General features: G+C 39.2%; 1 protein-coding gene across 6 annotated transcripts in view; it reads left to right on the top strand.

The window, feature by feature from the left end:
• LOC116053036 (diacylglycerol kinase beta) overlaps nt 1–12437 on the top strand; it is a 133887-nt gene that overhangs the window by 55302 nt on the left and 66148 nt on the right. For all 6 annotated transcript variants that reach the window (XM_036004675.1, XM_036004674.1, XM_036004676.1 and 3 more), the window contains 4 exons: nt 16–90; nt 4622–4707; nt 6446–6535; nt 10395–10555. In XM_036004675.1, coding sequence (XP_035860568.1) covers nt 16–90; nt 4622–4707; nt 6446–6535; nt 10395–10555 — 412 coding nt within the window. The remainder of the gene's footprint in view (nt 1–15; nt 91–4621; nt 4708–6445; nt 6536–10394; nt 10556–12437) is intronic.

Here is a 12437-nt window from a genome sequence, read left to right as displayed (position 1 = left end):
TCTCTCTTCTTCCAGGGTACTGAGGAAGTTCAGGTACCTACTAAACCCCAGGCAGGTGTACAGTTTGGACCAAGGGGGACCAATGGTAGGGTAAGTCTGCTGAATTTGTCTCTTTGTTGCTATTTTCATGTCGGTGAATGAATAGAGCAACCATCTTTGTCCCAGGACACTGTTTTTAATGTAGGCCTCAGCCATCAAAGAGTTATGTTATATATGTGATATATTTTACTTTATATATATCAAACAAATATATTGTAGTTGCGAGGCTCATTCAGACAGGATTTTTTTTTAATTTAGTTGAGTGATGTCCTGATCTGAGATTGAGCATGCCTGTTAGAACATGTAAAAGTAAACTTCAGACTGTCGTTCAGTGGATAAAGAATTGATCCACACACAAAGAACTAAAGCTATTATTTATTAAAATATGGACATTTATGTTTCTGTGACTTTAAAGCTGGGGTAAACTGTTTTCTGGAAAGAGCTAAACAAACACCAGAATTGTAAAATGCAGCCCTCCTCCTGCAGCTCTCCCCTCTCTGTCCTCAGCCCCTCTCTTCATACAGTAACCTATATGAGTACTACTCATTCATTTCAATCATCCCAATTGTCAATATGATCCCGATGGCGTTATATCGACGATTCTATGAGAATTACCATCCAGTTTTATTTGTAAAGCCCTTTGAGATAACAGTCTGTGATATTGTCATGTTTTATTTTTTACTTTTTGAGAAGTCTGTTTTCTTTTTTTTTTGCGTTGCTTTGCAGTGAAGGCAGTTGTTGCCAATGCTGGAATAGCAGCTTTTTCTGCAGGACTTTCCTCCATCGAATCAGGCTTTCACAATCTGAATGGACGTGCACGCACATTTGCATTTGTAGAACAGCCAATTGTCTCTTTGAAATTATCTCTGATTGGCTAAAGTCTCCCGTCACGGGCTAGATTTTCTAAAGGCTGAAAACGGAGCCAAGAGGACATGCAGAAGTCTAGTTTTCTCCCAGAACACTTGAATTATAATGCTTTACTTTTATCTAATTATATGCTGAAAAGTTATTATGCAAGATTTGCCCAATGATTCTATAAACAAATCCGCCTACCCTAGCTTTAAGCTATATCAGGCGTTTGTATTTCAAAATGAAACGAACATTGTGAATATAAAGTACAGTTAGTAATTGTTCAGTCAGAGAGCTGTGCTGTCAGAGCAGCTCTTTCTTTCATGTCAAACTAACCTGCGGAGGTGGGTGAAGGGTAATGGGAACATCGCATTACTGCTATGATGTGCCTTTGACCTATTGACACACACACACACACACACACACACACACACACACACACTCATACGTCAGAGCTGAGCACAGCTTGTACTTTGAAATGAACTCTGTTGCGCCTTTTGTGTATTCAAGGCAGAAAAATGCCCGACGCAGCTTAAGTGCTGTAAATGCTTTACCTTGAAGGTGAAGCACTCCCTTCACCATCCTTTCACTTCCATTTGTGTATTTCTCCTCCCTTGTCTGTTCCCATGTGTGTCTCTCTCCCTCTCTCTCGCGCGCGCGCGCTCTCTCTCAGTCACGACTAGCAGAACTGCTGCCCTCGAGGGTCCATTGTAAGAAAAGCGACCCAATGACGCACTCAGGTCTTAGGGGACAATGCTGTAGATGATACATGCAGCGTCAAACACAAACACTGCATTTACACTCAAGTGTTGGACACTGGATAAAGACATTGTAATCTGAGCCTTTTGTAATTTTCATTTTTGTGAAAATTTTCTCCTACTGTATTACAGTTTAGTGATACAACTTCCTGAACTAAACAGCATTTAAAAATAGGAATTAATGATTAATCTTTACTCGTTAGGTTTAATAAGCATCAAACAGGCATCCGCAAAGTGTCATCACTTATCACTAGTAGGATTTTAGTTCTGAAATAGTGTAATATTTGTCACTTTTGTTCATCCTCGGCCCATGTTTCATCCCATTTATGATAAAACGCTTTCAGTGCTCTTAAAGGTTCCATTGTATGCTAATTTTAAGGTTCATACTTGTATTTGGGGTTTCTACTAGAACATGTTAACGTAAATGAATGTTCAAAAATCACATTTTTTTTTTCATAGTCTGTCTGTCCAGGTCTCGGCATCTCTGCACTGTCATTGCAGCCAGGAAATGACTGTAACGGCACTGTGGTGACACTTTTTATTTTTTAAACAAACTTTATTAAACAACAATATATAACAAACAAATACAGACATTAGTAATTGACAAAGCAACTTCTCATCTCATTGCATTCCTACAAGCATTGACAATTCAACAATCACAGCTTTAAATCTTCATGTAATTTAACTGCAGGCATGCAGTTTTTCAGAGACTCAATCACGGAGTTTAGTAGCCAAATAACAGTACCTTAAAGCATGGTTCGGATTTGTGAAATTTGGATTTATGAATATATTTACCCAATAATACCATGAGGTTAATAAATTTTTTCAGTAGTTCAAATTTGTAGTCAAAACCAGTGATGACACTCTTACAGTCTATTTGGTAACACTTTACCAAAATAGACGGTAACACTTTACTTGAAGGTATCTACATAAGAGTGACATGACACTGTCATGAACACATGACACAGTCATGACACATGAACTCTAACCCTAACCCTAACTTGTCATGACAAAAACCGAATGATACTTACTAAAAGAAGCGTTATGTCATAAACGTTTATGACTTGTTTATAATGTTTATGACACATTCATGACAGTGTCATGTCACTCTTGTGTAGATACCTTCAAGTAAAGTGTAACCGTCTATTTTTCTGTAGCGCCACTTTCTACCTACATATAGTATAGTTTTGACATCCCAACCTTATGAAAGTCCTGATGGCTCGTTTAAGGCACAGTTTCTGAATACGGGCTGTGTGCATTTCTCTTGGGATTGAGCATTTTCACACTTCCACAGTATTTACCAGCTTTATAATAAAAAAGACATACTGGGGACAGTATGGGGCCTTTAATAAAGAAGCTCCTTCTCGTACTCAACTCCGTCTTTTCAAGTGCATATGTGTCTGTTCTTCCGATGACGAAGCGGAAGGGTGATGTAAAACTGTTATTTCTGAGAAGTGTGAGAGTTTTGCTGGTGCTACTAAGAGTGGGAGAGAGGCTCTACAGTACGCACAAGGGGAATATTAACACATGCGTACAAATAAACACAGCACTGAGGGTCAACCTGCTCTCAGCTGAACTCTCCACAACTGTTGCCATGGGCTCCCTAGCAACAGGCTCAGCAGGCTTTAGGATGAGAGGCAGCTCACTCAGGGTAATTTGTTTAGGGAATGCAATTCCTCGCTATGTTTTCGGTCATCATTGCAAACATTGTTTCGACTCTGATTATAAATGTAAAACCTCTTTGCTGATGCATATGTTTCTCCTAAACTGTCATACATAAAGCATAGCCACAGTCAGGATTATGTGGCTTAATTAAAATTTTATGTTGACATGGAAAGGTTTTGGTTGGATGCGATGCACAGCTCTATGTTGTGGAAATATCCCCACAACGAGTGCATGTTGATATAGTTTCTCTGCATTAGAGGGGGCTGTTTGTCTCATGGCCTCTGCTTCATCTGACCCGATCCAGAAATAATCCAGCACCTACTTTGATTTGACTGGCCCACTGGCTAACGGATATTTAGGAGTATATGTTTAGACTATTAAGACTTAAAGGTGCTGTAGGTAGGATTGTAAAGATCCAGGCTTTAGCCAAATAATTTGAACATCGACAACTTCTCAGTCCCTCCCCCCTTTCCTCTAAAGCCCAAAACTGTCTTCTAAGCCCCTCCCCCCACAAGGGAGAATGAATGTGTGTGCATGAGCAGTGATTGACACGCAGTTCGCCCCCCCCCCCCCCCCCCCCGGCCCTGATTGGTGCATCTGAACAGGGAGCGGTGGATTTTTGCAAATCGCACTACAGGCTGACCTGCTTCATGTAGTTCTACTGGAACATAGGGTCAGTTTCAGCACATATGACAGAAAGTCTTACCTACTGCACCTTTAAGTTGTGTTAATGTTGTGGGAGCCTGTCATCGTGTTAGTACCACCACATCACCAGAGAAAATCGCTACACTGAATAAGTATTCGCTGCACAACACAACATTATTTTTATTCTGAGGTGTAGACCTGGTTTAGAGGGTATATGTGTTGTTACTGAGCAGGACCAGGTGGTCGGTGTGAAAGGGGTCTGAGCCCTGTATGCAGCTGTCTCATGATGGAAAGAGATGAAAGCTACTGTCGACACCTTTGTCCCAACGCACATTAAAGGTCCCTTTGAAGGGCACGCACTCTGTGACTGGTTTCTAGGGAAAGGAGTGGAGTGAACACAGCTGGAGAGGGCACACATTGATTAAACCTATCTCTGTCGGCTTTTTTTTTCTCTCTCTCTCTGCCCATCAGCCTTTTAGCTCATGCCATTAAATCATTCAGAGCTTTAAGTCCCTGTCTCAACCGTTCTGAAATCCAATCTAAGGATTATCACCTGTAATACACGCTGGCATTGAGATTGAGGAGTCTTGTGTAGAAAAAGACCAAACAATACATTCATACTGCATGTGTTGGTTAAACCTACTGAATCTTCTGTTGTCTTTTAGGCTCAACTTTTTCCATGATGTCCCTGATTTCCGGGTGCTTGCTTGCGGAGGTGACGGCACTGTGGGCTGGATCCTCGACTGTATAGGTACACAGATTCTAATAACAAAATGACCTATGGTTACAACTTGGATCTTATGGTCATAGTTTGGGCCATGGTTTCTAGAGGTTATGATACTATTGTACTCATCAAGTGAATGACTGAGATCTTGTAAACAAACCATCCAATTGGCAAAACCTTTTTGACAGAGAAAACGATGGTTAAAGTTTTTACCCAAACTGTCCAGCATAAGCATCCATCACAGTTTATAGGCTCAACTTTTACCGGCCATATTTGCCGTAATCCTTAACACACAGTTTTACTGTGCAATGAGGGATTATTAACGGCATTACACTGTACTCACGTTTGGTTTTACCTCAAAATAAAGTGGTAGACACATGAAACATGGCTAAAAAGTTGTCTTGGCTGCATCCTGTCTGATCATCCGACAGAAGTCATAGTATACTATGTCGAAAAAAGTGATACAAAAAAAGAAATAATATAGTGTTACGACTGGCTCACAGGCCACAACAAAACAGGGAGATGCACAGTCAACTTAACAATAATGAAGTGACATTTTTTAAAGAAAAATGTAAACAGGAAGGCGATGAGGTGTGGTTGTCAGTATCAGTGATGTATGAGAGTGTATGGATGCAGCGAAGAATGTGTGGTGCATGTTGTCAGTAGCTAACCAAGGAAATAACTAAACACAATGAGATCATGATGGTGCTCGGTCAAGGGAATGCTGCACATTGGTCTCGGGGCATGCAGGGTTAAATAGCCTGGGAGGACCGGCCAGGTGCTTCCAGTCCTCTCGTTATCGCCTCAGCCACAAACCTGCAAGTTGACAAGACAGACCCCCGTATATATGCACGACAACAGGCTCAGGGCCGTCACATGGCTAAAAGATGTCTTGGCTGCATCCTGTCTGATCATCTGACAGAAGTCATAGTGCACTATGTCAAAAAAAGTGATAAAAAAGTCATAGTATAACACGTCGAAAAAAGTCATAGTATAGTATATCAAAAAAAGTGATAAAACATCATAGTATAGCATGTCGAAAAAAAGCATAATGTTTCTAGTTATGATGTTACGGAGCTACACAGTCATTGTTAATATGTAGGAAATTTAAAAAAAAACATAAACAAGCATTGAAAATGTACACTCACTCACAAACAGAGGTTGCCTGCCCTCAGGGCAGAGTAGCCTAAATCATTATTTGTCTGTGGGCAATTTTTTTTTAAATGAGGCAAGGCAGCCTCTGTTACAGTGATTATCTAACGTCACAACATGGGTACCATTCATACAGCTAAAACAAAACAATCACATTATTTATGATTGGCTAATGTGGGCTTACTTTGGGCTTACTTTAGCGAAGTTGACGGGAGAGGTAGCGAGAGGTAGCAGGATCGATGCCTGCATTCTCCAGAGGAATTTAGATTCTTCTGTATTTTTTACTTGTGCCACCAATTAAACAGAAACCTGCAACTGTGTCTTAACATACTATACTATGTCTTTTTTTAAATACTATACAATGATTTTTGCGACATACTATACATTTACCTTTTTATCACTTATTTCGACATACTATTTTGCATTTCCTTCTCCAGTAGGCTTTGTTGTATCAATTTTGCCATATTCTCTGATCGCTACAATTATCTTATTTTAATGCTGTTATAACCAATAGACACAATGGCGGAAGGGACAAAAATAAGCCCCCAAGTTGTTTCAAGAACTGTACAACTAACCAAATATAAGATTGATCTGTTTGTCTTTGCCTTTGCAGATAAGGCCAACTTTGCCAGGCACCCTCCAGTGGCCATCCTCCCTCTGGGCACGGGGAACGACCTGGCTCGCTGCATACGCTGGGGAGGAGGTGAGGCAATCACTTAATCATCTCTGTGTGTGTGTGTGTGTGTGTGTGTGTGTGTGTGTGTTTGTTTTGTGTAATCTATCAGAGTGATTTCATCCCTGCATAGACATTTCTGAAACTTAAACTTAAAAAAGGTAAACGTAAAACCAACCCAGAGCAGCACAAGCCGGTCAAATTTGAATGCTTTACCACAGTGTTGTTTAGTCCCTCAGAATACACTCTCACTCTTCACTTATCGTCGCTGTCGGGTGAAAAATGTATGTGCCCAAAACCATTGTTTTTCAGGAAATTAAATAATTTAAAAACATTTTATTCAACTACTTTAGACGAACGAAATCGCCTCCTTACTGTTTACATTTTATGTAAAACCCCCAGACAGACTTAACGAGTGACCAAGCATTGTGTTATAAAAAACATTTGGATTACAAAATATGGACATACAAGGTTTCTGCCCAACAGCGTTATGTGCCGTGGGATCTGATTTAAGTTTGAAACCATCTAGTAGAGAACAAATAGACAGTAAGTCATATTTAAATGATGGCCCAGTTATTACAAACTAATGCTGTGCAGCCAAACATTGTTCAAATTCACATAACTTTATTTCCTATCTTAGTGGAGATTCCAAAGTTTACAAAGATACCAAATGTTTCAGGCTGAAGTTTGTGGAAATGTGTGTATAATAATACACAAGACATCTAGAATAGTACCATTTGATGGAATGATGCGATCATAAAAACATGTAGTAGTGGGTTAAATGTTTCATACAGTGGAAACATCACATAGCTTCAATTATGACCTTAAAAAAAGCAAAGTAAATATGATACTGTCAGCATAGAAAAAGATTATTTTTTTGTGCCTTAAAGCTATTTAAGGGGATGAAACATTCATTAATAGATTTCTAGTTGTCCTCCCAATATTTCAGGGAAAAGAAAAAGATATCAGATCATCTGTTAAGGTTAATTAAAGACAGAACGGGCATAACATTTGTAGTTGATTGACCTGACTGCAGTCTAAACAGTATGTTCACACTCTGTTAATGCTTAGAGAATGGCGGTGGATTCAGGAAGGGTCTCAGTAGTACACTAGAATACAAAAGGCAGGCATGTGTGTGCATGTTTTTGGGAAATGAAAGATGCGAAGAAGAAGGTAGGAGCTCTTATGTGTCAAATTAAAAACGGCTAATATGCAAAGCACCATTGATTTGTTGCAGTACTTTGGGCCAGTAATTAGAATGGTTGGTTATGACGGCTTGATTGTTGCTGCTTGGAGGACCAGCAGAGCACTTACCCAGGCTTATGACTGCCAGGTCTGGGGGGCGGCTTTGGGATTTGCTGAATAGATCATCTTTCCCAGAAATAAACATTGACGCAAGAACTGGAGTCTTTGCAGCCGTTGTTAACAGACTAGATAGATAGACAGACAGACAAGGGCTGAACGATTTGGGGAAAAAAATCTAATTACGATTTGTCTGCCAGATATTGCAATTACGATTTGATATGCGATTTAGCTAAAGTTCAATATTCACTATGTAACAGATAAAACATGTCATGGAGCATTATAACGTGAGACACCATCAAAACTGCTCTATATTCTTACGCAAGGATGAGAACATACATATCAATTGCCAGAAATACGTGTTTTTCTTTTAATAAGCATGGAACATTGAACAGTCAAATACAGAACATTTATCGCAAAAGCTAAAGTTATAATAATACATAAACTATTCCAATAAAAAATATCAGTACTTTCCTGTAAACTGAAACTTCTGATATGCCTCAGTTCAATAGCAGTGTCTACATAGTATATATATTATATATACACCTTCTACCATCATGTTAAATAAAGTAATTCAAAATAAATGAAAAATCCACTAAAAATGGGACATTTCTGTAAACAATCTTATCTTATAAAAAACAGTAAATAATAAAAAGAGGATTAAAAAATGTTAAATCAAATGTTACTCCAAACATTCAACTAAATATTGCACATTCGATTAAATTAACGCGGTCTTCACAATAAGCTAATCGCATTCTTTCAAATTTTGATTTGAAAATGATTAGTTAGTTAGTTAGTTAGTTAGTTAGGCAGTTAGGCAGTTAGTTATCAGACATCTCATTGTGTTAATATTTTGTGAAATTTATTTATTTACCTTTATTTAACCAGAGACTCATTGAGATTAAAAATCTCTTTTTCAATAGTGTCCTGGCCAAGACAGGCAGCAGTACAACCACACATACATACAAACACAAAATACACAAAACCACTAAAAACATAAAACAACAGCAAAAGCCCTCAAAGTCAACCACAATCCTAAACACATCAGGCAAAACATCTACAGCCAGATGTGGCTGCCCCCATACAATGCAATATCGATATCGATGTATTTGGTCAAAAATATTGTGATATTTTATTTTCTCCATATCGCTCAGCTTGAACAAACGACCTATGACCTATGGGAAAGTTTTTTTTCAGGGGAGGACAGTCTCCTTTTAGCTCTGTGCACATCTGCGCGAAAGCCTCACAGAGCTGTAGCATGGCTGTCGGCTCTTAGTCTAGTCATAATGGAGTTGTTGTTGAGATGTTTGAGTTCATGGCTGTGACAAAAGTTACTCCTTAAAGTGCTCATATTATGCTCATTTTCAGGTTCATAATTGTATTAAGAGGTTATATCAGATTATGGTTTACATGGTTTCATTTTCAAAAAACACCATATATTTGTTGTACTGCACATTGCTGCAGCTCCTCTTTTCACCCTGTGTGTTGAGCTCTCTGTTTTAGCTACAGAGTGAGACCTCTCACTTCTGTTCTATCTTTGTTGGGAGTCACACATGCTCAGTAGCTAGGTAAGTATTGCTAGCTAGTCAGTTGCAGAGTATGAGGGCGTGCCACGCTAGCAGCTAGGCGAGCATTATAACGTGTTACAAAGAGATACATGTTTGTCTCTGAAGTAAAGGCTGGACTACAATAGAGCTGTTTGGAGCAGTTTGTGAACAGTGTTTTCTGTTGGAGATGGTAAGTCCCTTTGGGGTGGACTTTGGACGATTTCACTTTGTAAACCTATAACGTGCACAAAAAAGATATATAACACAATAAAGGACAGGGGAAAAGCGAAAAAGCATAATATGAGCACTTTAAGTCTCATGTTGTCATCTGTTGATTTGATTGGAAACTATTCAAGGGCTCCTCGGTGTCTGATAAATGTGTGTGATACATGTGCACACATCCTGTATAAATGTGGTGAAGGATCTAGTGGGAAAGGAACAATTGTTTTTATATGAAAAATAAATTGTTCCCTCTGAAATTGCTATTATACAGTGAGAGTACCAGTATGTCAGAATATGCAAACACGCCTACATTTCACACATGATGCTCCCAGTGTGATGGTACTCATTAATGGCTCGCGCCCTCGTGACACCCTTGGAACGTTTTTTCCGCCTCTGATCGCTATTAAAATGCCTGGCTGTTGAAGCAGGTTGCTATCAGCTGCAGAGCAAAACCGGAGGGCTCCCTGGGGTGCTGTCAGGCCCAGGCCGTGTTGGTGAGGGCGCCGTTCTCTATCAAATGGCAGCATAATCAGTGCTATTGTGTTTTCTGTTTCATCCCATATAACCCACCATCCCGCCAGTTAAATGTAGGGCTTTAAATATGGATTGGGTGAAATAATAATTTTGTTAATGTATAGTCAGGACCAATGATTAAAGCCTCCTTCTCATGTGTTATTTCATATTGTTTGTTGTATGTTCATGTATGTTCATTAAGGGGGGATTCTCTCTTTCAGCAGAATCTCGGCAGAAAAAAAAAAGATCTGTGCATTTGCTTGTATTTTACTAATTGCACCTTTGTCTCTGGCGGTTCTCGGCAGGTTACGAGGGTGGCAGCTTGCTGAAGTTTCTCCGGGACATCGAGCACAGCACAGAGGGGGTGCTGGACCGCTGGAACATAGACATCGTCCCTGACGACAAGGAGGAGAAGGGAGACCCCGTCCCCTACAGCATCATCAACAACTACTTCTCTATTGGAGTGGTAAGGAAACTGAACATATAACGTAACCTAATATAAAATGAACGCGCATGGATGATATGTCATGTGGTCATATGTGCCCATCTGTTTTTGCTTGATGGGCTTGAGTTTGCCATATTATGCTTTCATCGTATTTTTTGAGCACACAGTACTTTTGAGGTTATTCTGGAGAATATTCTAGTCAGTATTTGCCATTGCTTTGGATTGTTGCAATAATAGAAAACATTTGCATAAAGCAAGCATATGTGTCTGCACACATGTTGATAAGAAGAAAAGAAAAAAAAAACCTGTAAAAATATCCTCTTTTTAAAGTACATTTGGAACAGATAAAAAATTTGCAATTAATTGCGATTAAATATTTTAATCGATTGACAGCCCTTGTTACTAGATATGCTTCTTAAAGAACTTAAGACGCATAAAAAATAGCATAATCATCCAATTATAAGGCATTACAAGAATATTAGTTTATATATATTGGTATTAGTAGCTATGACAAAATGTTCTGGTCCAGTTACATTTAAACACGTCTGAAATCCAATTTGGTATCACACTAAAACAAAACATGAAAAACATCCATGTGATTCGGTGCAGGAAAAAGGGACAATTAAGTTTGTAATGATGACGATGACAAGTTCATCCGAATGTAAAGTGGAACCATAAGCAAATATACAATATTTAGAAAACTCCTGCCCCCAAATTGTCTGACTGAGACAAAGTTGCAACAATAACAACACGGTGAGAAAGATTACCTGGTCTTTATGGACACAGGCAATTAGTAGATTCATTAGTGACTTTCTGCTCCCTCTTGGGCAGGTTTCCTCTTTTAATTGGAGGCAAGAAACATGCTGCCAGGTCCCAGTTGCTTGGCAACCTTTTTAACTTGTCCTGATGGAGGTACAAGTATAAAAGCTCAGGGATGTTAATACAGAGGTGACAAACAAGGCCTGAAGTAATCACAGTGCTTATTTAGCTTAAGTGTTGTCAAATAATGGATGTGTCTGCACTCTGCACTGCACGTCAGTGAAAGGTATGGCTTTGGTATTTCTTTATGGAAAAATGGTAGCCATGACTTTACCACTCCTGCATTGTGTTGAACTCAAGAATGAATGTGAGGCTACATACAGAAAAAAAAAATATATATATATATATATATGTGTGTGTGTGTGTGTGTGTGTGTGTGTGTGTGTGTGTGTGTGTGTGTGTGTAGTTATTGAAATTAATTCCAGACAGTGTCATTAGCTTACAGTCTTTACAGACTCTACTTTATTCCCTTGCAGATCTGGTCAGTGTGAACAAGCCTTTAGGCCATGATCACACTTTTTAAAAGAAAAAGTTGACTAGGACACTTTTGTAGTAAAAAAAAAGAAAAAAGAAGAAGCTGGCAGTGGTTTGGTTCCAAAAAGCAGCAGAGAGCGTCTTTTGTTGCTATAACAACAGCTACTGCTACAGTATCTAAGAGTGCTATGTGGAGCGTGAAGATAGAACAAAGTGGTCGAGTGAGCTAGAGAATGAACAGAGAGAAGGAGCAGTGCTACTAACGTTAGATAAAACAAAGCGAGTTCCCTGAACAGGGAGCACCCGCTCATATCATATAACTTGCTGTGCTCCGCCACGAGCACAAGTCTATCTTTCTCCATTTGTTCTTGTTGTTACTGGTTACCCGGTTTACTCATAATGTAAAACAGACGCTGGCAGCCTTAAAAAAGATGCCAAGTGTGAACATTGCCTTACTCATCTACCAGCACAGCAAATAAACGGCATCGTATCAAACTTGTAATTAGAAGCACATGGTATATTCAAAGCATTCTCATGAATGGGTTTGAATGGTATCGTACGAAAACGTACGCACAATTCATATGATATCCTACGAAATTACAGCGACCGC

The sequence above is a fragment of the Sander lucioperca genome, chromosome 8 (assembly GCF_008315115.2).
Source record: "Sander lucioperca isolate FBNREF2018 chromosome 8, SLUC_FBN_1.2, whole genome shotgun sequence".
NCBI lineage: Eukaryota > Metazoa > Chordata > Actinopteri > Perciformes > Percidae > Sander > Sander lucioperca.
This window is presented reverse-complemented; position numbering and strand designations above follow the sequence as displayed.